General features: G+C 45.0%; 1 protein-coding gene across 1 annotated transcript in view; it reads left to right on the plus strand.

Annotated features, from left to right (window-relative positions):
- The window catches only part of CMIP (c-Maf inducing protein), a 169,885-nt gene that overhangs the window by 107,595 nt on the left and 37,072 nt on the right, over positions 1-25,218 (plus strand). The window contains exons 4-6 of the mRNA XM_019535935.1: positions 18,556-18,717; positions 20,040-20,081; positions 24,512-24,574. Of these exons, the coding sequence (XP_019391480.1) occupies positions 18,556-18,717; positions 20,040-20,081; positions 24,512-24,574 (267 nt within the window). The remainder of the gene's footprint in view (positions 1-18,555; positions 18,718-20,039; positions 20,082-24,511; positions 24,575-25,218) is intronic.

The following is a 25,218-nucleotide window of genomic DNA, read 5'->3' on the forward strand; positions in this document are numbered from 1 at the left end:
AGTGAAGGTACATAGGAACTGTGTGCCTGAGCAGGGAACTGCACCCACAGCTCCCGTGTCTGACCTCAGTCTTGTAACTTGAAAACATTTGCTCATCCCAGGACATATAAGGTTAAAATTAGTGGGAGTCCCCATTACCATGGGAGGGCGTAAATGTTCCCTACTGTCTGATAAGCTGTTTTCTTGCATGCTAAGCTGGGTCTTTTCCACTGGTCAGGGGTGGGGTGGGAGGAGGTCATATGGGGTCAGCTGTGTTCAGAACATTAGCCGAGTAGTCTGGAAAATGAGAGAGCTGGTGGCTAGCAGTATAATTTTTGGAATATAGAAATAACCACACTTACTCTCAGCGTTTTCCTTCTGCGTCACCTACCTATTACTCTGTTTCTTGCTTCAGGGCAGGGACTGTGTCTTTCTCTGCTTGTACAGTGCCTAGCATTGAGGTCCCAATCCTGATGGACCACTTTGCTACAATGCATATTTGAAATATATTATTGATAAAATTCATCATTAGAGATTACAAAGCTACCTGAAATCTGGAAAGGTGTTAGGGGGACCTTTCCAGTGGATCAGTGGAAACTCTTTTGTAGTTTGCTGTATGATACAGAAGGGTTCTTACATGGAGAGGAATAATGCATTTAAACAGGCTGTACAGGGCTTGGCTGCATTTTAGTTTTTCTGAAAGGAAAGGCAGCAATTTTTCTGAAATGACGCTCTTTGTGTAGCTTTACATTTTTCTCAGTGTAGACCAAGAGTGAACAATTATTTTGGTTGGAGGGCTACTTAACGAGTTATGGTGAGGCATTGAGGGCTGCAAGGGTAGCCCCATCCCTTGACAGGTGCCCTGCCCTCTGGTCGCTATCTTGGGACCAGAAGTCCCACCCCACCAACCCCTTACCTTTGCCGCCAGAAGTCTCTCCTCTTGTCCAGGAAGTACTCCTTGGGGGGAGGGCGGGTGTTGTGTGGTGGGAGCAGGAGGTATACTGTGGGGGTAGATGTGTTTGGGGGGGATATGGTGCATGTGGGGGGTATATATTTGGGGGGGATAGGATGTGTATGTGGTTAAGGTGTGGGGTGCGTGGGAGTATTTGGTGCATGTCAGTATGGTATGGGGTGGGTGGGGGTGGGGCAGTGTTGTGTGTGTTTGGGTATGGGGGTATGGGTGTAGCTGAGGTGTAGGTAGGGTGGGGTGTGAATATGGTGGCGGTGGGGAGTGTGGGTGTATGTGTATATGTATGTAGGAATGTAGGGTTTGGGGTGTATGGGACAGTGGGTGGGTATGGTGGGGGTGGAGGTGTGTGGTTGGGGTGTGGGTGTATGGGACAGTGTTGGATGTGTGTGGTGGGGGTGGGGTGTATGGTTGGGGCGTGGGGTGTATGGGACAGTGGTGGGGGTGGGATGTGTGAGGGTGTGTGGTTGCAGTGTGGGTATGTGTGGGGTGGGGTGGGTTAGGTGTGCACGTGCAAGAGGCTTCCTCCCCCTGACCAGCTTCCCTCTGACTGCTCTTTGTGATGTGGCTAAGCCCAGCCCCTCGGCAGGTGAGGGCAGGGGGGGATCAGTGCTGCCTGTCTAGCTCGCGGTGTGCTGTAAAGGGATGGGAAAGCAGCTGCTGCCAGTGGGCAGCAAGAGAAGCCATTAGAAGAGGGGTGGGCTTCAGGGGGCAGAGATCTGAACCTGACACCCTTAGTCTCTGTCCCATACCTGCCTGGAAGGACTGCAGCTGAGCTTGTGCTGGCTGCTGCTGCTGCTGCTGCTCCTGCTCCCACCCCCACCTGCCTATCCTGTGCCTGCCCAGTGGGGCTGTTAGCAGCTGAGCTCCTTCACATCCTGCCTCACCCTCCCCATCATCCACACTCTCCCCTGTCCAGCCATGCAGGAGCAGGACCAAAGCAAGCTGCAGGCAGAGCCCACCGTACTCCCCTCAGTGCTGCAGCTTTTCCTCCCTACCTGCTGCCTGGAGTGCTGCACCAGGGACAGGAGGAGGAGTCGCTGGAGACCAGGGGAGCCCAGCAGTTCCCTAGGTGGTTGCAGCAGCGGCAGCATCAACTTTGCCCAGAAGCTCTGCCTGCTGGCCGGGGCTGGGCCCCTCTGTTTGGGAGGCTGGGAGCACGCGCTGCCACGGGCAAGACTTGGTCCCAGGCAGAGCACAGCAGAGGCAGCCCCCTGCAGGGCTGGATGCAATTAATTGGTGGGTGCCCACCTGCGGGCCAGATCCAATGAGCTGGCAGGCCGGATCTGGCCCATGGGCCATATTTTGCCCACCCCGGCGTAAACGGTACAAATTGACAGGCTGGCTCTCTTTACTGGTTGCCTTTCAAAAAAGAAATCCTTGTCACACAGTCTGATTTAGAAGCTATTGCAAACTGCTGTTTTCCATTATTAACTAGTTCCTTTGGGTCAAGTTATGACATACTTGTGCATCTGCATTAGAGTTACCATACATCCCAGTTTTCGGAGACATGTCTTCTTTTTAGATCTTCTGATCTCAGTCTGGGTGGTTTTAAATATGATCAAATGTCCAGGATTTTGGTCAGCTCAGATTCAAAATTGTTCTTGCAGGCACTGTCTAGTATGTGTGTGTGTGGTGGGCAGGTGGGGGAGGCGCCTGCGTCTCCAGGGGGCGAGGGGCCCTTCAGGGGCAGCAGGGAACTGGAAATATGGTAACCCTAACCTACATGAGATGTTTGCTGCACAGTTGACTAATTAGCTGCACAGTAAATGTCTCGGCATTTTACACCTGTGCCCTTATTAGGGTGCACGAAACACATTAACTTAAAGTATGTACAAACACTGCCCTGATGCAATGGTTTTTCTTGTGCGCAGCAGCACATGTATAGACGTTGATGGGGCTGGCTGGGGCAGAAGGGTGCTTCGGTGCCAGAGCTGCCTGCCGGCTAGCCCTGCACTGAAGCACGTTCGTGCCCCAGCTAACCTTTCCACAGCATGTTGAGCTGGGTAGGAGCAGCCCTGGGCTGGCAGGCTAACCTTCTGGACCCCTGTCTCCTGAGGCTTCTGCAAGCCAGCTCAGTGTGCTGCGTTTTGGGTGCATGTGTAAACTTTGCATACCTGGGAACTTCCTGGGAGCAATAAACTGGTGGGCAATAAGCTGTGTAGATGCATCTGCTTATTCTTGATTTAATAGCAGTTTATTACACAGTTAGTTCCATTGCTCGTGTTGGCACTACTGTAAATGTGAGTAGCACTCAGTTTGAATAATGGGAGCACGTGCCGGCTTTTACAAGGGAACAGCCCTTGTGAAACACGATGAGAAAGCAGTTTACTCCACAAATGGCTGCACCAGAGCATCACTGCGGAAGAAAGGTAGCCATATCAGGACTTAGCAATGAAAGTTCAGTGTTTATATTTTCTTTCATTTGCAAACAGCAAAAGTTTCAGTTGAGAGAAGCTGTTCTGAAGACTGGTGAAGCCTTGTGTAAAATGCCTTACGCCATTGTCACTATGGTAATGTTTAAAAATAGTGTTTTTACAGTTTGGAGTTTATATAGAATTTAAATGATGGCATCGAAGGAATTCATAGCCTTGAATTTCAGCAAAACTTGTTTAAACCACAAGATCAGGCAACATCCCAGATGCAAGGGCCAGAAAGATCTGTCACTGAAACTGGTATGGTGGCACTGGTTAACCTCCTGGCATCTGATCTGAGAGAAGCAGCTGGCATCATGTGGGAATGGAGTAAAGACCCATGCCCTCACTTTTTATCAAACATTTCATTCAAAGAGCCCATCACTCTTTTGAAATAGTTCTTCTTGGTTTTCAGCACTGCCTTTCAGTGTCCTTATTTTTCTCTTTCTTTCTGAAATATATTCATTTTCTATCTTTGCCTCCAGTTTTATGTGCAGCAGACACTTCAACATGATGGTGGCCAAAAGTATTATGGGTATATCTTTGTCTTCTTTGTGGTAGTATCTCAGGTTTTCTGATCAAACAGGGGACTTAACATGTCTGTTCTTTGACATGCAACCAGAAACAACATGCATGTAAGACAGGAAAGAGGAGAGCCTTTTTTCCAGCTCTACATGTGTGTTAATTTACTGAGGGGAAGCTAAGATGAAGGAATTAGTGCTGTCTTTTGTTCTGAAGATGCTGAGGCCTTTGGTCATTCTTCTGTCTTTTTCGACTGAATTCCATTATTTGGCTCCCGGTCCTGCTCCAGCAGTCCTACTGTTGGCTTAATTCTTCCTGTAGCTGTCATGGGTCACAGGGGAAGGAGACTGTTTCTCAGATAGCCAGAGCCATTCTGTTAGGTGGCTGTGATTATCCGGAGATCTTGAACCGAATTCTAAATTTGGTAGGGGAACGACGCAGAAAATGGTGTGTGTTAATGAAGGTGTGAGTTGCTAAGCAGGCAGGCTGCTGTATTCTGTACCAGTTACCATGTTTTTTCCAGTGAGTTGTGGACTCCTTCCACATGGAAGTGGGAATAAATTTCAGGAGTTTGATTGTTGGTGCTCTTCTCTCACAATTTACTGCCATGATTTGACATTATTTTTTATTGTTTCACTTCGGCAGGCCATGCAAAAACCATTTATTTGCTGCTGTTTGTCTATGCCTTTCTAAGGCTGTAGGGTAGCGTTCAGCTTCTGGCCTGTGGGTGAGATCCAGCCTGCAGAGCCATGTCATCTGGCAGGTGGGGCTGCCCAGGGGTCCAGAAGTTTGGTGGTGGGGGAGTAGTAGCAACTACTACTGCCATTGTTTCCCCACCACCAAGTTCCCAAGCCCTGTGCCCTGGGCGCCAGACTGGGCTGGTACGTGGGGGGTTGGGATGGCAGCCTGGATCACTCCTATATACCAACCCTGCACTGAATCCAGCCAGTGGACTGATTCCACGCTACTCATTCAGTCCGCAGCCCAGAAAGGTTGGGCACCACCGCTCAGGATCTCTTCTGCTGTGATTGATAATACCCCTTAGTCTGTGATTTAACCAGTATTGTTGTCAATGTCAGAGACACCCTGCAGAAGTCTGGCCATATTTAGAAAGTATTCTACTCGCATAACTTTTGTTTCCTATAGTTAAATGCCCCCCACCCCTCTTTCTAACTTCATTGCTTAGGGCATTTTTGTAAGCACAGAAAATTCTAAGAAGTCATGTATTCCCACTATTACCCACCCAAACCCCAAATCATGCCATCCAGTATCACTAACCCCTTGGCCTCAGGCTTTGCTTTCATGGGGCTGGACCCAATGACCTCATGAGGTCCCTTCCAGCTCTGATGTCTAATGTCTGTGAGTTTGCAGCTTTTGCTGGGCATGGCTGTAATGTTTTCAAGTCGGGATTGCTGGGAAGATGAGATGAGCTCTTGAGAAAAATGGGCAGTTTAGCTGAATGGCATCTAAACAGAAAGTCCTTCTGTGCATATTGTGGGACATCAGCATTTTACAAACTGGCGTAAGGGGAGCCATGAATTGCTGGGTACTTTGGGTAGCATCTCTGTCCCTGATGTGGCCCAGAGATGGATAACTCTATTCAGTGAACTTGTGGCAGAGTCCTGCTAGAGGTACGGCATAGGAATCTTTTATCTTGATGCAAATAGGTTGATCCTAAATCCCCCATCTGGGCTAGTGGATTTTACCCCAGTTTAAGCCAATATAAGGTACAAAGAGCAAGCAGAAGAATGGCTGAATTTGTTCTCCCCTTAGTAAATGCTCTTAGGTCTCTACCTTGATCTTGTATATGGAGAAAATATGTTTAGGAGTACTTGTTGTTCTGGTAAAATAGTAGGGGGCATGGTCGGGTGTAGAACCCTGATCCTCGTACCTCCTGATGGAGGTGTGCTGTTAGGCCTAACTCCTGAGCTTTCTCAGTGACTAATTCTAAGCAATTCTGCTTTCCAGGTCACGGTGACCATTCATCTCAACAGGTTACAGCACAGTCCTTCCTTTTCAACTTGCATGAAATGTAGTGGTAATAAAATGTAACCTCTGGTTGGTGTCCTAAACAGGACAGGAATACAAGACTCCCTCACATACAGGAGGTCTTTTATGGGCAAGCACTGGACATTTTTTTCCTGGGAAAGATATGGCTTGGGCAGGTGTGACGTTTAGCTGTTACTTGTCTTTTTCTCGTGATATATCCAGTGCGAGTATCTGATTTTCTCTGGACTTTCTCTGAGATCTCTCTCTTTCTGTTCAGTTAATCTTTCCATTTTGAGGTGTTTTCTAGGAAGTCTGCTGAACAAAATTAAACTGTTTCCCCATTCAAAGAGTTTTCCTAGGAGAATTTATGAAGTGTCTGTTTCTCTGCTGTCTCCAGTTTAATACAACACCGTTTCTTTAACCTAAACTTATGTTGCAGTCTTCCCCAGCCTTCCTTAATGATCCCCCTTGGGACAAAACCTTATTTTAGATTACTGCAGGGGCAGGTGAAGTCTTTCTCTCTGGCTTTACAGGTCTGAGGTCCAGTTGCCCTTCAGGCTTTGGTGGAAGTGGGGTGTTGGAGGGAGGGGCCCTCGGTAGAAGATCTCTGACCAACATGTGAGACTAGTACGTGCAGGATGGAGCAGATCCTGTCACTGTTGGCTGAGACAATTTAGGCATTTAAAAATCCCATGCCCCAAGACTTTTTTTGTTGTGGTTTTCATTATTTATTGCATTTTATTATTCAGCACAGGAAACATAGAATACATAACTGTGTGACCACCTTTGCTGTGTAGAAAATGACAGTGTTTGGAGCGCTGCTGAGCCCTTCCCGCGGTTGTCATGTCTGGCAGTATGCATGGGCATTTCTGTCTACTTCAGAGATTTCTGTAGCACCTGTTCCTGGAGTCTCCTGATAAAGCAGTCGTGTAAAACCATCTCATAAATTCTAGATGCCAGCTTTCCTGTAGAGAGGAGCCAGCCCCATCGGGTAATACAGTTTCCCTGACTCCCAGTGATGTCCATGGGAGTCAAAAGGTACTTATACCACCTAATGCCTTGTAGGAGCAGCAGCCTCAGCTAGTTCGGCAGTTGACTTCACTGGGTACAGGAGGAAGGCAGCCAGAGAGGTCTGGAGGGACCAGAATCCTTCAAGCTTCCCTCCATTTTTCATGATTTCTTCTTCATACTGTGTCTGTAGCCTGTCCTAATAAAATGGCAGTGTCTCCTGTAAAATCCCTAGTGTCCTATGTTCCCTTTAAGGATCGCAAAAATAGCCTTTAACACCCAGTAAATTGATGAGAATGACATGGCTGAATTAAACTTTGCCATATTGATCATCTGTTAGTTTACCTGCAGTCATTCCAGACACTTGTCTTGCATCATTTACATTTCCTTCATTTTTTTTTCTACAGCAGCAATTTTTAATAAATAAAAAAAGGGCAGAAAAGAATGATAGTAAAAGCTATTGAGGGGCATTATTCCAATCTTCTTGCCTAGTGGTCTTGAATCATTGTTACACATGGCAGGATATTCCCTGGCACTTTGTATACTTGTATTGAGGCGGGGAACCCTTACACAACATTTACAGAATCAAGATGCATCGCACTCATAGGAATTGTCCAGAATGATGGACGGGGACCAACCAAACTTTCAAAGTAAGAGTGGCAACAACTCTGATGCACGCTCCTTTTGTCCCCAGTGCTACTACACCTTCAGTGGGAGCTTTAGGTGTGACACAGCTGCAGGATTAGACCTTTACTATCTTGCTTTAGTTTGTCAAGCAGCATCTATCTGTATGAGAGAGACAAAAAAATTCAAAAGTTTCTCGTGCAGCGAGAGGCTCCGAGAAGCCCTATATTAAGTGCCAAAATGTCTTCAGATGCAGATATTGCCCTGAAATATGGCCCTTCTGTGTGAGAGAGAAACCGGCTCAGCTTCCAGGATTCTGGAGTTAGCAGTCACCTGCTTTATTTCCAAAGTCCCTTTAAGATGCTCGTGAGCATTGCATTAGTATCTGATATCGGAGCTCTCCCTAAGGCTCTGCAGCCGCAGCCGCGTTCTGACACAAACATGTTCCTCGAGCAGTGCACATCTCTCCTGCTGACGACATCGATGATGCAGGTGCACATGAGAGAGAAGTTGATTTCAAAGCCATTTATGGTTGTGAAGTGCTCCAAACGCAGCCAAATAATACATTTGCTAAGGAGGGGGGACGCAAAATAGGTAGGTAAATGAATTTCTGTTTTCAAGCATCTGCAGGATATGGGGCGAGTAGGTGGTCAGAGAGGGCTGGGGGAAGCCTGTGGCAGGGAACAGAGGAGAAAGGGCTAGGGATAACGAGTGCCCCTTTTAGTCTGTCTTGTGCATCTGCGAAATAATTGCTTTGCATGCCAGTGAGTGCTATCCGAGCTGTCTGCCCTCTCTAGAAAATAAGAAGAATCCATTTCAACCTAGGAGATAATTTTTGCTGCTGGTTAGCAAAGGATGTAGCATTAGGGATCACTTAGTGCTAATTTGGGGAGCTTTCACCGGTGTTGAGGACTCTCAGTCCTTTATGAGCCATTGCCTGGAAGTAGTGACATATGTTTTTCAGTCTTGCTGTTGAGACAGCATCCCGTTTCCCAGGCGATGGGCTGATTGTTCCTGACGGTGCGGACACAGCGCCAGATCCAATTGGTTTTTCTCTGCAGCAGGGCTTCTGCTTCAGTCTCTTCCCCAGTGGCCTTGATGTGCAGTCTCTTCTGTAGAGTAAGTGGTCAAAGTGCAGTAATGATAAGGGTGTGTTGTCCCTTTTTTCTGGAGACTGTCTCTTCTCTGAAGCGGTTAAGTCGCTTTGCCCTACTGCATGCTGATAGCTGGTAGATGTCAGTGACCAGACCCCCCAGACGGGGCCACCGTTCGTGCAGTATAAAGAAATGGTATTTGAATGCTGGATACCAAGGGAATATTTCACCTGAGGTCAGCGCTGTTCCACATCTCAGTCAGGGATGCCTTGTCTCTGCAGGGATCACACTGCTGAAAGCTGCTGTGCTTTACATCTTGCATTCTCTGTTGTAGCAATTTGATGCCTGTTGCGTCTTACTGCTTATCGGTTGGTTAGGTCCCATGCATTGCATTTAGCCTGTTATTTCCCCTAGTTGGTGACACAATGTGCTCCCTGCCCTGCGTTTTAACTGCTAGTCTGTTCATCTGAATGTATTTTTGCTTTGACAGTACATAGTGGATGTGAGAGATTGCATCTGCTCACATCATGCAGCACCTAGCATAGGGATGGGCCAGCAGTCTTGATGTTGGACGATGGTACCAGAGAAATAGAGGTGCGGCCAGCTTGGAGTGGGCTCAGCATCCGTCTTGCCCAGTGTCCTGTCAGCAACTGCGTCTGACGTTAGGTGCTGAGCACACTGTTAGAAACCCTGTAGCGGGCATTAACGGGACCTGCCGCAGCAGGAATCTTGTACCAGAAAGTGCTGGATGACTCGGTGGCCATTACAACCACAAAGGTGCTTAATGCAGGTGGGACAGAACAGCCGATTCAGTGCATCCGGCAGTCTCTCTGGAGAGGTTTCTCAGAGTTCAGGATAGGAGCTGAAAGCTGCTATACACTCCAGGCAGCAAACCCGAGGGAGGGTGGGAGCAGTGGTAACACCAACTGGTCTGAATTTGTGGTGCCACCTTCCCAGTGTGGCAGGGTGGACTTAGGCTTTCCTCTGTCTGAACCCGGGAGGATCAGTCCTTGTTGTTGTCTTAAAAAATATGGAGGGAGAGGGGGGTCAACATTCTTTGAAACACTTCTTTGGAGGAAAAGGCCAAGAGCAATTGGCTACCCAGAAGATCCAGGCAGCTGTGCACTAATAACTGTTGCAAGCACGGGGTTTTCTGTTTGCCTGCTTGGAGCGTCTCCTGCAGTAGTAGTGAAATTCCACAGAGCCAAGGCAGCGTTAAGAAACAAACCCTCACTTGGCTCTGTAACATGAAAAATACGGAACAACATTTGCTGGGAGCAGGACGAAAGCTGACGTTTTGCCAACCTGAAATGCAAAGCTGGTGCTGGAACCAGGGCCTGAAGAATGGGAGCATTTGCCAAAAAGGAAATGGAAGCAGGGATGGAGGGTTTCAGGGAATGCATCAAGGGTCAGCGCTGCCAAAAAGCATCTCCCTTGTGGACAGGTCTGATTACGAGAGCAGCCGTGTTAGCCCAGGCGAAGCGCAGCTGGAGCCATAGTTGGCCTTTTGTATTTTATAGTTACTGAAAAGCATCTCAAATGCATGGTTGGGGAGGTCGAGCTCAGACCATCCAGCTATGCTTCTGTTCCATCATAAAGGGAGGGCTGCATTTGTCGCTATGGGAGAGGTATTGGCCAAAAAATAAAAAATATTTTTTGTGGGGGTTCTGTATTGTACCTTTCTATGCTGTGTGGGAAGGTACAATACAGACCCCCCCCACATACGGGCCTGTAAGGAAAACCTGGGCCTTGAACTGTAGGAGCTTTGAATTCAGGTGGCTAAAAATACACGGCAGTGTGGAATCAGATAAGCACATGTGAAGGGGGCATTTGTCAGGGTGAGCGGCCAGTGCCTGAAACATGTAGAGCCAGGGGTTTAAATTCCAGTTGCTTTCCCTTTTCCAAGCTACATATGTATGCCCCTCAGGCAGTTTGGCCTGTGAGGACTTTCAAGGGAGAATACGTATAAGACAAAAGTCTTGTTTGTTCTTTGTGGGCTATTAAAGAATCCCGAGTTGCCTTCTTCCCAGCCTCCTCTGTGAAGATGTGTTGCCACCTCCCAGCCAAGAGAATCCACTAGCCTTGGTGATGATTTTCATGGCTTTAACTTGCAAAGTGCTTTGGGATCCCTGGGAAGACACAAAAACACTGTCTGTGTACGAAGTCCGGGTGTTTGTGTGCCACTTGATTCTCTGAGCAAACCACCCAGCTGCTTTGTGGGAGGAGAGATGAGATCACAGGGTGGGACTCTCCTGCCGTGCTTCCCACTCCACTAGCATGGCAGGAGAGTCCCATGGCACTGCCAAGGATTTTACGCTCAGTCCCTGGGCCCCCATCCCAGTGGACTGCCATGGATGCTGTGCAAGGATCCTGAGTCCCCTGAGCCCTCTGGCCATGGGATGGTGGTAGGCCACAGAAGCTTGTGGAGGGATGGGGAGCAGCACCTCAGCCAGGAGCCTGGGGGCCACATGTGGCCCAAGGGACATCAGTGACACAGCCGTGCTCTAGGAGATATCCTAAGTAGTCTTGCTCCACCTGAGAGCCCAGCGCAAGCTGATGCTTTCAAAGCCACGGCCACTGCTGCTTTGAAGGAGGCTGAGAGCGGGGGCTCTGAACATTTTTCCCAGCACCATTCTGCTGTGGTGTGCTGAGGGTCGTATGAGATGTGCTACCTATGTCACATGCCACAGGCTGCCAACAGAGCTGCCCTTTTCCACTTTCTTGTCTATAATCCTACTTTTTGCCAATATTTTATTTCCTGAGCAGAAATGGAAACCATCTTGGCTGCTTTTTTGATAGATTCCCTTTCGTCTTCCCAACCTAGGCTGTCAGTGAAAGGCGAGCTTTGACGTCAATGGGGAGTGTCTGTTTCAGAGTCCAGAATGTTTATTAGTGACAGCTGAACTCGTCTCACCGAATGTTGAACCCACTCAAGCTTCATGACTGTGAAAGTTTAGCTCAGGTTTGAATGTCATCAAGTTTTTGTTCGGCTTACTTGGAACTAGGAGACAGAACATGCAGGCCAGTGAAAAAGCAAGTGGGACAGATTGGAAAAGAAATGGTGTTGAAATACGAAAAGGAGGGCAGAATGGGAAGGAGAATTTCTGAGGGGAAAGTACAGCTGATCTAGTGTATCCATCCCACTCTCTTGTCCCATTTGAGTTTGGGTGCTAGAATATTTTTGTGCTTAATTCAGAGCCCAAGAGACGGGCTGGCTTTGATGACTGTGGCACTGGTATGGGAGTCCGGAGCTGCAGAGTCTTAGATCTGCTATTCTTAGCTCTGCCACTGACTTGCTGGCTGACCTCAGCCAAGTCCTTCCACCTCTCTGACCCATTTTCTTTTAAAGTGAAACTGTTCAGGGCAGGGACAGTCCCTTAGTGCATATTGTGCAGTATTTGGCACCAAGGCGCCCCAGTCTTGGCAACAGAAATACCAAGCTTTAGCCGGACTTTGAAAGGGAACCATCAAAGGGTAAAAATGTTTAACAGACTCTAGCTTGAGCATTGCAAACCTTTAGAAGTTATTTGCAAGGTTCAGGAACTTGCTACATCCAAAAGACCCACCACCTCTGTCCCCTGGGACTGGGTGGTAGTTGGATTATTAACACCATTGGCCAAGCTGTCCCTTTCATACTTTCCTAGCTAGCTTACTTGTTGGGGGAAAGTGGTGGCATTGGTACAGTCAGGCAAGTAGTGTTAAGCAGCCATTAAATATAAATAAACCAATGAATCATTGTGCAGTGTTAGACCGTGCTGCTGGTGCTAACAGCTTGCAGAACCCCAAGTTATGCCATTTTCATGTGTAAGGCATCCAGAAAGTCCTGTAAGGCAGCGATACCAATAGATAAGGCCCTGATTATGACAAAAGAGAACCTGAGGAAGAATGCCTTGCATTCAGATGCTTGTCAAACTCTATCATAGCTATACAGTTGGTTTAATGTCACTCTAAGAAATTTTTCTCTCTCACGTAATTTCTGGACCACCATGGCTATATTACTCTGACCCTAACAAAAAAAAACCCCACACCCAGGTGCTGTCCAGTTGGCTGGCGTGGGACTTTTCTTGGATTGTTGCACGTCCGTGCTTGGAGTCAGCAATTTCTGAAAACAGATAATGCTACTGATTGTGAAAGACAGTACCGGACTAGTGTTACAAAAATGCTTTATAGAGCAAGATAGTTTGTTGATAGTTAAGGTATTGGTACATGGCACTGAAGAACATGTAGCGTAGTTTATTGGTTTTGCAGGACCAGTAAAACATGTGTGTTCCACATTGCAAATGGTTTTGTGTGTTGCTCTCTCTCTGGGGATAGTAACAAAGTGGTCCATTGGGCTAGTCCAGTTTCTGGGTTTGTGGTCCATATACCTAGTCATGTGTGGCTGCCACCTTCAGTTTATAAAAGTTCCATCTTGCCACTGGGTTGAAGCTGTAACTTTGCCTGGTTCAGCTCTCCTCCGCAACGAGATGGGAAGGAACTACGCGTGGGAGTTTTTGCCATTTTTTCCATTGGCTGGAACTGCTTTCCTCTGCTCAGCAAATAACCTCTGGCACACACAGCTCTTGGGAAGCCAGCACACACTTCTGTTGTAGTGTTAGTGTGGCTGCAGCAATGAGTGATCAGCTTATCTGCAGTTGTGAACAGAGAGGAAGGGCTGTCTCAACAGAGGTTGTGGGGTGGCTGGAAAGAGAAAGCTAGACTTCAACAATCCACTCAATACAATTCAATTTCAATTCAGAATTATTAAGGATTCTGCCTACATGCCATGCTCCCAAAAAAGACATAATGCACACATGACCATAATATAAATAAGTTTGAACAAAGTAACCAAACTAAAAATATTACACTAAAAACAGCCCGCCGACATAAAAACATTATTAATATAAATACACAATAAAAGCTGTGTTATCCGGCACTTTACCATCTGGAATGCTCCATTAACTGGCACCTGTCATAAACGGCAATACATAGATATGTTGATTACGGAAGCTTCAGGACGCTGCCGAGCGGTGTCGCTAGCGGCAGTCTCATCCGCCATTGTGACTGCATTGTGCCTGTGCTGCATTGTGACTTGATCGCTGAATATCTCACCCATCCTGCAGCTAAGCAGAACAAGGACTGCCTGAGTGTGCTTACGTGCGCAAATGCAGCAGGCACACAGAATCAAGCTGTTAGTGTTAGCAAAAGTAAGTATAACTCTCAGATAACCCACATATTTGATTAACCAGCACCCCCCATTCCCAGTGGATACCAGATAACAGAGTTTTTTCTGTAGTAGTAAATCAAGACATGAATCTATAACAATGTTGTACATAGATCCGCAATTGAGACAATAAAATCAAATCTAGCATTAAAAAGTATCACTCGTATCAGTAATAAAGGTTATTTAACTCTAATCGCCTCAGTCTTATCAGCAAATCCACTCCAGATTTTGGTTTTGTTTCCTTTTTTCTCTGTCTTTTTTTTTTTGAGGACAAACAAATGCATATGGTGCTTGGAGAAGCTTGTTTTCCAGGATTTAGAGTGGATTTTGAGTACAGAAAAATCCCATATGGATTGAGTACAGAAAAGGTTAGCATCATCTAGTCATCAAATAGCCATCAAAAATAATGGCTGCTTAGGGCCTCTGACAGCATCAAGGAAGTCCCCAGGATGCCGACTTGAAATAACTTTACTTCTGTTTGCATTTAGAAGTAGCCCTTACTTAGGTAGGTAGATTAATTAGTCTCTTGTTCTTGTTACATAGCATTTTTGGGAGTGATACCAAAGGGTAAGGCCCTTGCAGCATATAATGAAGTTTCATGTAGGACCTATTTAATAAAACCCTCCTCTGTTGAGAGTGGTTGACTCCTTCTGACCTTGTTGTCCACAGCTCTGCATCTGAAGTAAGGTGGAATATCGCTTTTTCCAGCTGTGAAATGGGGTTGAGTCTTACAAAACTCTAGGGATTTTTCAAAGTTTCATTAGCTAGGACCACTTGGATTTTTTTGGGTGCAAGGTGCCATGTGGATGCAAATTATTACCCTTTATCCCTAGTGTTTCTGTTCCCCTACAGTTAAGTGTAACAGTTGTGGTTTAAAAGAATTGCTTCAGGCACATCTGGAATGGCATTAGAAAACCCCGCAGTTCTGTCTGGACAGTAACTAATGGAGTCGAGGTCTGATTTCTGGGCATTGTAATTTTGAGATCTCTTTTTGTGAGAATACAGCTATTCATTGCCATTTTTTTTTCTTGTTTTGGTGCCTTCATGCCCTGGTGGTGAGTGCAAGAATAATGCTGAGATCAGACATGGATGTGCTTGGATGCCTGGCTGTACAGTGCAGTCTCCACAGGGCATCAGCGACAGTCTGGAGTTTGCACAGCGCTCAGGAACCTAAGCATTTTTCAAAGCCAAGTCCAGTCTGCAAAGCTGCTTTTAGATGAATAATCCCATTGACAGCAGGGGGGCTGCTCTTGCCAGCAGGGCAGTTTTACAGAAACGGACCTCCGTTATCACAGATTTTGAAACCTGCCGCTCTCGTTTAATTTGTAAAGGTGGCGCATGCAATCACAGGTGCTTTTTATATCTGCACCCAGGAGAGATGCAGCCCTTTGATGGGCTGCCTTCTGACCACTCTCTGGTCTTGGGCTTAGTTTGTGCAGCCCCACAAGTACGATTGTTCCCCCTTGTTCAGGCGGCAGCACAAGTAGAATAGAGCAGATGGTTCAGTGTTGTCCAAATGCTTGCTGACGCGAACCAATTTGCTTCTGTAACCAACTGATAGGTTTCAGACTTAATTGAGGCGTTCAGTGAGGCAGTTTACAGTAAATAGCATTCTGCTGAGGAAAGCAGCAGTGTAACCATGGACAAAGGTTCATGATAGCAGAGTTCAGCCCTCTTGGGGTTGTTTTATTTTTCCCTGTTTCCACCATCACTTGAAAATGCCGTCCTGTTGCTTACAGATCCCAGCACGTCATGGAAGCGTATTAAACCCTTTTGCCTCAGAAAGCTGGAACGGAGAGCATGAGCTTGGGATTTCTTACTTGTGACTGCAACAGCTTATGTGTAGAGGTAGCCTGACCTTGGATCTTCCTTTTAACTGCTGAGGCTGGCGTCAGAAACCACCGTCAGCTAGGTCCTTCGTGATGGAGGGTCAGCTCCCTTTCCCTTCTGCTTCTCAGCATTGAAATCGGCTTCTTTTTTTTTATTATTATTTTTACTCTTTCATGGACATCTCTAAAAGGCTTTACTTCTGAGTGCAGACCATCTTTTTTAAAGCAAGGGAGAACTTGGTGGCCGCAGAAAGATTTGTGTGGTAAGATTGTCTGAGCCGGGTCCCACCAAAGAGCAGGGCTCTTGATGCAGTATGCCCGGGTGGGGGTGATGTGGGGAAGTCGGCCGTGAGATGCAAAGGGAGGAATCCGGTGAATGAGATCCCCCAGCTGGTCTCTGTTGCTCCGCCATCCTCTGGTCTGTGCTTTGAATTTAATGTGCTTGTTTTATAGGACAGAGATGCAAAGTTCAGTGCAGAAGCCTATTTGTTAAGCTGGTTTTGTTAAGGCTGCGTTATGTGATGTGCTCAGTTAGTCAGAAAAGAGTCACGCGGAGGTTGCAGGCTGCCTAGGATGGTTAGGTTATCCAGCTCTGTAGCCTGTTTACCAAAAACATTAGAAGAATAAGGGAAATTAAAAACTCTGTGGAACCAACCTGTTGTTTCCTAAAGGATGCTAAAAACCCTATAATGATCATAAGTGGTGACAATATGCTACATAATTAGAAGCCATTAAAGGACAGTCTGTGTTTCAGAGAGCTTTACAGAGGTATTTACTCAACTTGTGAATCTGAAATACATTTGAAAGCGTCTGGGGCGAGGGTTTTTAGTCTCTCTCTCTCTCTCTCTCTCTCTCTCATTTTTTTTAAGCTTTCTGGCAGCTCCAAAATACCTTGCAAGTCTGAGCTGTTGCCACTGTGTTATTTTTTTTTGTGTAGATTTAATTAAAAGAAAGCATAATTAAATCAGTTATCAGAATCCTTTTGCAGCCTCTGTCCATTGTGTGAGTGCTGTCACCTACCACCGTGGACAGGCAGAATATGATATGCAGCCTTCTTTGCTGTTCTCTCCTTTATTTGTCTCGCTGGTAGTTGGGTGGGAAGGTGATTGCACATTCTGCTGAACATTAAATTAAGGCTGTTGCTGCCTTTGGGGTAGAAATGATTGATAAGCAGACAGGTATAGCTGGATTTCAGGTGATTCAGGAAGGGCTGCACTGTCCAAGTGAATGGAAAGGATGTGATTTAGCATATCAGCAAAACACTTAAAAAGGGGAGCTGTGTTTGTGTCATGCCATTTGTTATACTTATGCAGCCTGAGGACCACTCCTATATTAAGGGAATGATCTTTTTTTCCCCAAAGCATCTCTAATAATGCAGCCTGTGTTGCTCACAGCTGCTGCATTGGTAGGCAGTTGAGAAAACTGATCATCCAGGTGGTTGACTCTAGTCCAAATGAAAATGGGCTTTTTTGGCCCCTTTGGTCACTAGGCTAGATTTATGGATAGATGGAAGAGACAGGAGAAGATAGGAGGAGATGAGCCATTGCAAAAAATTCTTGCAAGTTTCAATAACCAGCAGAGGCTTTTTGGTGGCGGTTCTAGAAATCTGAATGATGATTGAAGACTGTGTTTGGCCTAACCTGGATCAGTGTCTGATGTCTCTCTTGGGGTTATCTGGAGACATAACTCTCATCGTTATTTCATCATTTTGTTGAGCTTCTAGAATTTAGTCAAGCTCCGGCTGGGACTTTTAGACAATGTTTTTTCCCCAAAGAATGCTATTTATAATCCAAGACAGTCTATACTACAGTCATTCTGGGCAGCATGGCTGTTGTGACGGTAAGGGTTGCTCTTTCGTGTGTATGTAACACATAGTCGCTAGATTTGGAGCAGTGTTGACATTACTGGGTATGAAGTGGAGGGTTTAGAGAGCGAGAACTGGGGAGCATGGAGGGGAATTTCAAGGTTTTGGCAATTGTTTTCAGTATAGCTAGGAACAAAACCAGACAATTCTGAGGTTTTCTACAAAAGCAAATTGTGGGAGAGTGACAGGGGAATGGGGATCTTTCGGATAGATCAAAACATTGCACTGTTGCAACACGGCAAAGCTTAACTTTAGATTTTTTAACTTTAAGTTCTGTTTTAGGGAAGAATCCAATATAAAATACAAAATACCTCTGGCTTCCAAAAATCAACATTCATTATTCAGAAAGTTTTGAAGTATATGCAAGGGAAATTCTGACAGTGTCAGAACTCATGGGTTTTTTTGCTTGCAATAAATTTTGACCAATTGATACAATTTCATCGAGTGTTTCCATATCAATGGAACTCTGTTCCCCAATGGTGAGGATTTCAATCGGAGCTTTTCTCAACCATCTCTAAAATTGTTCTTAGAATGATGAACTTTTTGTTCCTGAACTGGAGTTTGTTAGTGGGCAATGCAGTATAAAATATTTGTAGAGCAATTAATATTTATTATACTATTCCCAGCAACTAAATGGAACAAATTGCTTTTTATTTAAAAGGACTTTTGGCTGTGAAAGCGGTACCTCAACTGTTATCTTTGACTGAACTGCAGAGAATGGATTAGTTACAGGCCATGGATAATACAAAACAAGGTGCCCGGTGCTATACTGACAGCTCATTTTCAATACTAGAGCAAAATGTGGCAGTCTCATCTCAATATTTTCATGGAATGGGATTATGAACATCAGTTTTATACCCCTCTATTTTCAGAATTTAAGCACTTAAAAAAAAAAAAAAAAAAAAAAAAAAAGCCAACCCAGAAAAGGAGTCAAGGATTAAAATGCAGAAGTGTTCTTTCGTAGATCTTGATTGGGAAGTTGCTGTCCTCTGACAGTTTCCAAAGGACAATGGGATAGGCTAGCTAGAGTTTCAGTATGACTCTGTGTTTGTTTTCTTGCAGAAAAAGATTTACAAGTACAAGAAGGTGCTTAGCAATCCGAGCCGTTGGGAGGTTGTTCTGAAGGAGATCAGGACGCTGGTGGACATGGCACTCACATCTCCACTCCAGGATGATTCTATCCATCAAGCACCACTGGAGATTGTCTCAAAACTGCTCTCAGAGGTATGAGCGTGGGGCCGGTCCCACCTTGTTTATTTCCCTTTGAAGAAAAAAAGCAAATCCCCTCCCACCCCCCAACCTTCCCCCCAGAACAACAAAACCCCAGGACACAGTTTCAAATCAGAGACTCAATGTTCTGCTCCTGAATATAGGCCTCTCCTCCTGATTTCAGTGGGAGTCACAGTGGTTTGGAGTTGACTCATCCTCTGTAGTTTCCTTAGAAAACCACTATTTTTTGTCTCCTTTTTCCTGCCCACCCCCCTGTGGTTCACGGTTACCATTCATTTTGGGCTGATTCATGTCTTGTTTGAAGCTAGTGGCAAAGCTGTCATTCAGTGAGGGTTGGGTTGGCTGCATTTGTCTGTAACAGACCGTTCTCATCCGGATCGGTAGTATGCAAGCACCATTAATCTAATATAAAGTGATTTTTCAAATGAAAAGGTTTGGGAATTAGCTTCCCCTTTGCCTGTTTCAAATAGATGATCTGCTCCTGAGCAGGGTGATATCCCCATTTTTATTTAGAAGCATTTGCCACCATATTTAATCTGTTGTTCATTTAGAAATAAGGGAAGCATTTTTTTTTCTTGTTGCTCTTGGCACATGTTCACTGGTTGCTTCCGTCTGCATACAAACAGGAAATGTGATTCTTGTCAGGATTTTTTACGTATCAGATGGACCTCTGCTTTTTTGTGTGCATTGGTGATGAGTAGAAGAAGTGCTAGCTGCCTTTCCTTTGGTAAACCAAGGCGACAGCACTTCGTAACCCCATCGCTCCTTGTTGAATGGACCAAGTAATACAGAGACCGCAAGCATGTTCCCTGCGGGTGTAAATTAGCACAGCTCGATCGACCTCAGAGGGGCTGCTCAGTTTACATCACCTGCATTGCTGGCTTCATGGTCTAAGATGGGAAATGCAGGAAATCATAGCGATTTAGTTTCCTGGTACTAGTGCAGAGCAGGGATGAATGCTGTGCTTTCTTTGTCTGAAACTGAGAGTGCTTTCAAGAAATACCTACCACTGGCTTAATCTTTCTGTTACCTTAGTACTGCTCTGGTATCACAGCGACCAGTGATCTGCTATTCCCAGGTTGTAAGTCCAGGGTGCACTGAGTGGGAGAGTCATGAAAGGGACTGAGTGGGACGTGGAAATCAGCCCTGTTCCTGCAGCATATGTATTATGATCTATATGAAGGGAATGATGAGTAAAGGGATGACAGAACTGGGCCCTTTCCTTTATTCATTTGCACAGGCTGAGGGATGGGCACTGAACATGTTGCTTTCAAAATACAGTTTGCTCATTGACCTCGTCCGTTTATCCCTTCCAGAACAACAGTTTAACCACTCAAGACCACGAGAGCATTATTGTGGTGAGTGTCCTTCCTAATGTCAAGGTTTGGGGGTCTGTTCTCTTTCTGGTCAGGGGTTGGCAACATGTAGGGCTGGCATTTGGGATTTAGCTGCTGCTGTGAATCGCTGATCACCTGCTCTCTCCCTTGTGTGTGCCCTGCAATCTCCACTTGTCATCACCACAAAGTACCACAAAAGCACATAGCCAGCAACAGTGCTAAATTCAATAGGGATGGTAAGTGGAGGAAGAGAGCAGGGAGGAGAGAAGAAAGGCAGTGCACAGCACTGGTGCTCAAAAGATCCCTGATTGATCTATATCAGTGGTTCTCAAACTTTTTTTTTTTTTTGCTGACCACTTGAAAATTGCTGAGGGTCTTGGCAGACCACTTAAACTTTTTTTTTTATTCTGCAAATCAAAGCACACAACTTGTATTTTAATATCAGTAGTCTTACCTTACAACTACAGATATTCTCAATACTTTTGCAAACTTTCTGCAGACCACCTCAATGGAGCTCATGGAGCAGTGGTGGTCTGCGGGCCACGGTCTGAGAAGCTCTGATCTATATGATTCATGTAGAGTTAATCCTTTTTCCAAAAGAAGCTGTTCATGCAGCTTAACATCCTGTATAAAATGTAAGGAAGTATTTGGTCTTGCTTCTTATGCCTCTTAGAGCCAAACTATTGGCTTCAGGGCACAATGGTTTTCTCAGGAGTTAACATTACCGCTTGTAGATACAGAGTGTCTGGACTATTGATGGTATGTGAGTATATGTTTGCCTTTGCGAAGTGGGAAATATGTACGTGTCTGTGGTTTTATTCGCCCAGCCACACATGCACACACATGCGCTGAAAGTGTACTCTGCATTGTCCAATATAAACATTTATTAGAGGGGTGAAAATTGCTTCCCCATCTTTGTAATTTAATTTCAGCTGCTGGTGATTTCCAGGAGATTTTCTCGGTAATCAAATCTAGCACTTTACAACCAGGTTTCTGTGAACCTTCCTCCAAAATGACAAGATAGAAAATATAGTTGCTACTATGTGCGAATTGCTCTTAAGTATGGTTCCGGATGCTACTTTAACCAGTATTGCTCACTGAAGTAAGTTGCTAAAGTGACGATTGCTTTTCTTTGAAATCTGCTACAGGCTGTAGTTTTCTTCTGGACTAAAGTTGATTCCAGCTGCCAGTTGGGGCTGACTTGTTATTCTGGGGAAGCAACAAAAAAAAAGCCTTTTCTTAAAAGTAAAAATCAAAGCTTATTCTATCTTTTATGTTATCCAAAGATTGTGTTCCAAATGCAAGTTGATAGTTTCTAGATATTTTAAGCCCACTGCAGATATAGTATTAGTCTTGCAGTTTGCATGATGATGATGATTGCTGTTTCATAAATTTATCAGTGATTTTTCCTTGTAGTTCAATATTGAACAGGAAACGTGGTTTTACCACTGAGACAGATTCTGATTACAAACTGCCATGCTGGAACAGACCAATACTCAGGTTAGCCGATGTCCATCTCTTGGGGAAGGGGAACACGCACACAGACACACACACACACACGTTAGTGTTTGTAGTTATTGGTATAGTTTGGCATCTGCAAAGAACAAAGCTTTCCCTCTAGCCCTAGAACAGGCATAGTTTCAGCAGAAGTTTTAGAGAGTTCACTGGGTACCTGGGTGAGAAAATCAGTGTGCCTTTCAGTCTTTGTCTTCTTGAGGTATTTCCCTTGTGATATGGATGTCTGTCCAGTGAGATTGATTTGACTTAGGCAACGAGGCTGCCTGCAGACATAACACCCGCCCCAAAACAGTGTCACTTTAAACTTGGTGTACCCCTGTGCTGAGCCCAGCACATGCACAGAAGAGGCATTGTGTTAGTTTGACCTGGTTCACCCAACATCTGGATAGACTGCACACTTCAGCAGGGGTTTTATGGAAATGTATCTAATAGCTGATTGAATATGCTTTAGATAAAAGCACTAAAAAGCCCTGCTAAAGTGCACAATCTATATAGAAGGTGCAGAGCCAGGTTGAACTAATGCACTGCCTCTTCTGGTAAAGTGCATTTTAGGAGGGGCGGGGGGTTCACGTCTGTCAGCAGCCTATATGGCCAGTTTCGCCTCTAATTATGATTATCCAGTGCCCTCTCTCAGTTAGTCGACAAGCATAGAGCCCTCCCAGTGATTTTTGCAGTATATTGTTGGAGTCCATAGAGTCACTATAACACATTTGATTAAGAAGATAGTTTTAGATGGGATCTGCAGGCCTTGCTAGAGTAATGAGTAATATAAGCACCGATCAATGCATATACAACTCATTTAAAGGCTTTGCTGGAAGCATTGACCATGTAAATGGCTGGTGTAAACAGAGCTGCTAACTTTGTGTATAAGAGAAGGCCTGGGATTCTTTGAACTCTGCAGTTCAAAGGGCCAGAAGGATGAAAGCTATTACAAGGTGTACCTGTGCCTCACCACCAGGATCCAGGGCCAACATCTTGTAACCCGGTAGATAGACATGTTAGCAAGACTAACGCAGCTAACTACCTGTGCAGGTAATAAACCTGGCTGAATTTTTGTCACTGAACCAAGCCTTGTGGTCAGTTCTTTGTGTAACACCCAGGTCTCCAGGGAAACAGCTTGCACGCCCCAGCACCACCATCCGCACTAGAGACAACAACTTGTACACAAAGAACTACATTTACTAAGAGCGAATGTGGAGTAACAAAAGGATCCTTAATTTCGTTAACTGCACAAAGGGTCTTTTCGACCAGCTGAATGTTACAACCATGCAGCATTGGTTTCTTGCGACTCCCATAAGAGTATGTCACTATTCCTCCTTGATCAGTGGAGGAATAGAGAGGTGGTTAGCTGTGTTAGTCTCAAATCAGAAGGCAGGGTAGATATGCACCTTTATAGATAACTAAATAAGAGATGCATAGAGTACAAGCCTTTGTGAACCCAAGTTCACTTCATAAGATGCTATGAACTTGGATTCTTAAAAGCTTGTGCTCTCTCTATGTACCTTATTTAGTTGGTCTATAAAGGTCTGTATTCACCTAGCCTTCTGAATGGAGGAATAAACAGTTGTAAGGAGGGCAGGAGCGCAAAGGCCCATTTTAGCTGCTTAAAAGTACCCTGCTTTTCATTGCATATTGTAGGCAAAAGGTGGGAGAGGGGTTTTATATGCATTTGTCTGGATTTTGGTCAACATTTATTGTAGTGATTTCAGTTATTTAATGTAGGTGTAGTGTGCAAGACACCTTCTATTTGTAACCTTGTGTGAGAGAGGAGGCGGCAAACATAGTATATACTGGGAAATGAAGTGTTATGTAGTGTAGCTCTTTGACCATATTTAGGTTCCGTTTTCTCCCTTCCCAGTTATCTCTGTATGAGTGAAAGCAGGTATATAATGAGGCATGGTGATTTTGATGGGCTTATGTGGACTGAGGATGCAGGAGCAGAGGTACTGCTGTAGCCAAACTTCCAACCTCCTTTAGATAAAATTCCTGGTGTGCAGAAATTTGTTACAAAATGTCCTAGTGGATCTGTTAAGAGTGTTACTTTTTAAATCAGTACTGGGAATCCCTTAGTTCAAGGTTGGTGAAGCCCGGAGGCATCATCAAGGCAGAGAGGATGCATTGTCCTAATACCACTTTGTAAAGTTAGAAAGGAGGTAGTAGCAGAATAATTTCATTATGCTCACAGTGGTAGGTATGACCTCTAATATATTTACTGTACATAATTGCATTGGGTTGCCTAGTGATGGAGACAGAAAGGATGATCTGAACTTTCAGAAAGTTCAGCGCTTGTTTTTAAGGAGTAGTGTCGATGGTGGTAATGGTAACACTGTCTTGTTCTTGGTAAAATGAAAGGCAAGTACTTTTTCCTTGAAAACATGGCGTGTGTAGCATGAATGTATTATATAAGATGTGGGGAAAGTGTCTGTGTGTGTGTGTGTGAGAGAGAGTAAAATCTTATTTACAGGGACATTGACACTTTAATCCTGTGCCTCATTTGTTTTTATGTCATACTTCTGAAAGCAATGGGTCCATTTCTGCTTTTGTTTAAATCACTTTAAAAACTGGAGTTCCATTTATCTTCAGTGGCGTTGCTCTGGATTTAAAAGTAGCGTAATAGAGAGCCAACATTTTCCGATGGGCTTGCAGCTAGGATACATTTGGGTCCATCGATTTTAAAAGTGCAGCAAGCCTTCATTTCTTTATCTGGGATAAACAAATCCCATTTTTTCTTTATTTTTTAAAATGTATGCAATAATACAAATATTACTATTCCCTTCTAAAGTCCTAATTTTATGTCCCATTAAAATTATCTACACATGGTTTTATTCAGGTCTCTGTTTTAAAATGTGTTCAGTTTTGTACTTGTTTAGTAGGGTTGACCTCTGTGACAAAGACCAATTGAAATCCTGTTAACTTTTTTTTTTATTTTTAAGGCAATTGCACCTTTGCTGGAAAATAATCATCCTCCACCTGACCTCTGTGAATTCTTCTGCAAGGTACCAAGAGCAGTTTAATTGTCTGAAATCTCATGGATGTTTCTGACTACTTCTTTTTCCTTGACCCTACTGAACTGATTCCCCAGACAGTTTCTGTCTTTGATGGGTAGCAGACCTTGGAATAGTTAGTGGCTGCAATGGAGTGATGGCTCCCTATCTACTGCTCAGCAGTAATACACTGTGAGCGTTTAATCCTCAGACTTCCTTATCCCAAAGGGGAAAGCAGAGACATCTTAGCATGTTCCCTAGCTAGCCATGGGGTCACTGGAGCCGCACATTCAGATGAATCATAGTAATTCAGTTCAGTTCAGGCCAACTTTTTTGGCAAGATTGCTACATATTATCCCTGCACCATCTGAGTGCCATTCTGATCCCTTCCCCTATCCAATCTGCTGTTCTGCTTTCTGTTCCCTGCCCTGTCCTTTGTTCCTGATCTGCTCCTCTTTCTTTTGACTTCCTACCCTTTGTTCCTTGCCTGATCAGCTGATTACTTCCTGCCCTGTCTGCTGCTGTGTTACCTGTCCCCTACACAGCCTGCTGCATGCTACACACATAGGTTGCCTGTGCCGTTTGTGGCACGTGTGCTGCAGGTTGGCTACCTTGATCCAGTACATGCTCCATGTTGCTTTCTTCCTTCAAGGCTC

The sequence above is a fragment of the Crocodylus porosus genome, unplaced genomic scaffold (genome assembly GCF_001723895.1).
Source record: "Crocodylus porosus isolate Cpor-Errol unplaced genomic scaffold, CroPor_comp1, whole genome shotgun sequence".
Classification (NCBI taxonomy): domain Eukaryota; kingdom Metazoa; phylum Chordata; order Crocodylia; family Crocodylidae; genus Crocodylus; species Crocodylus porosus.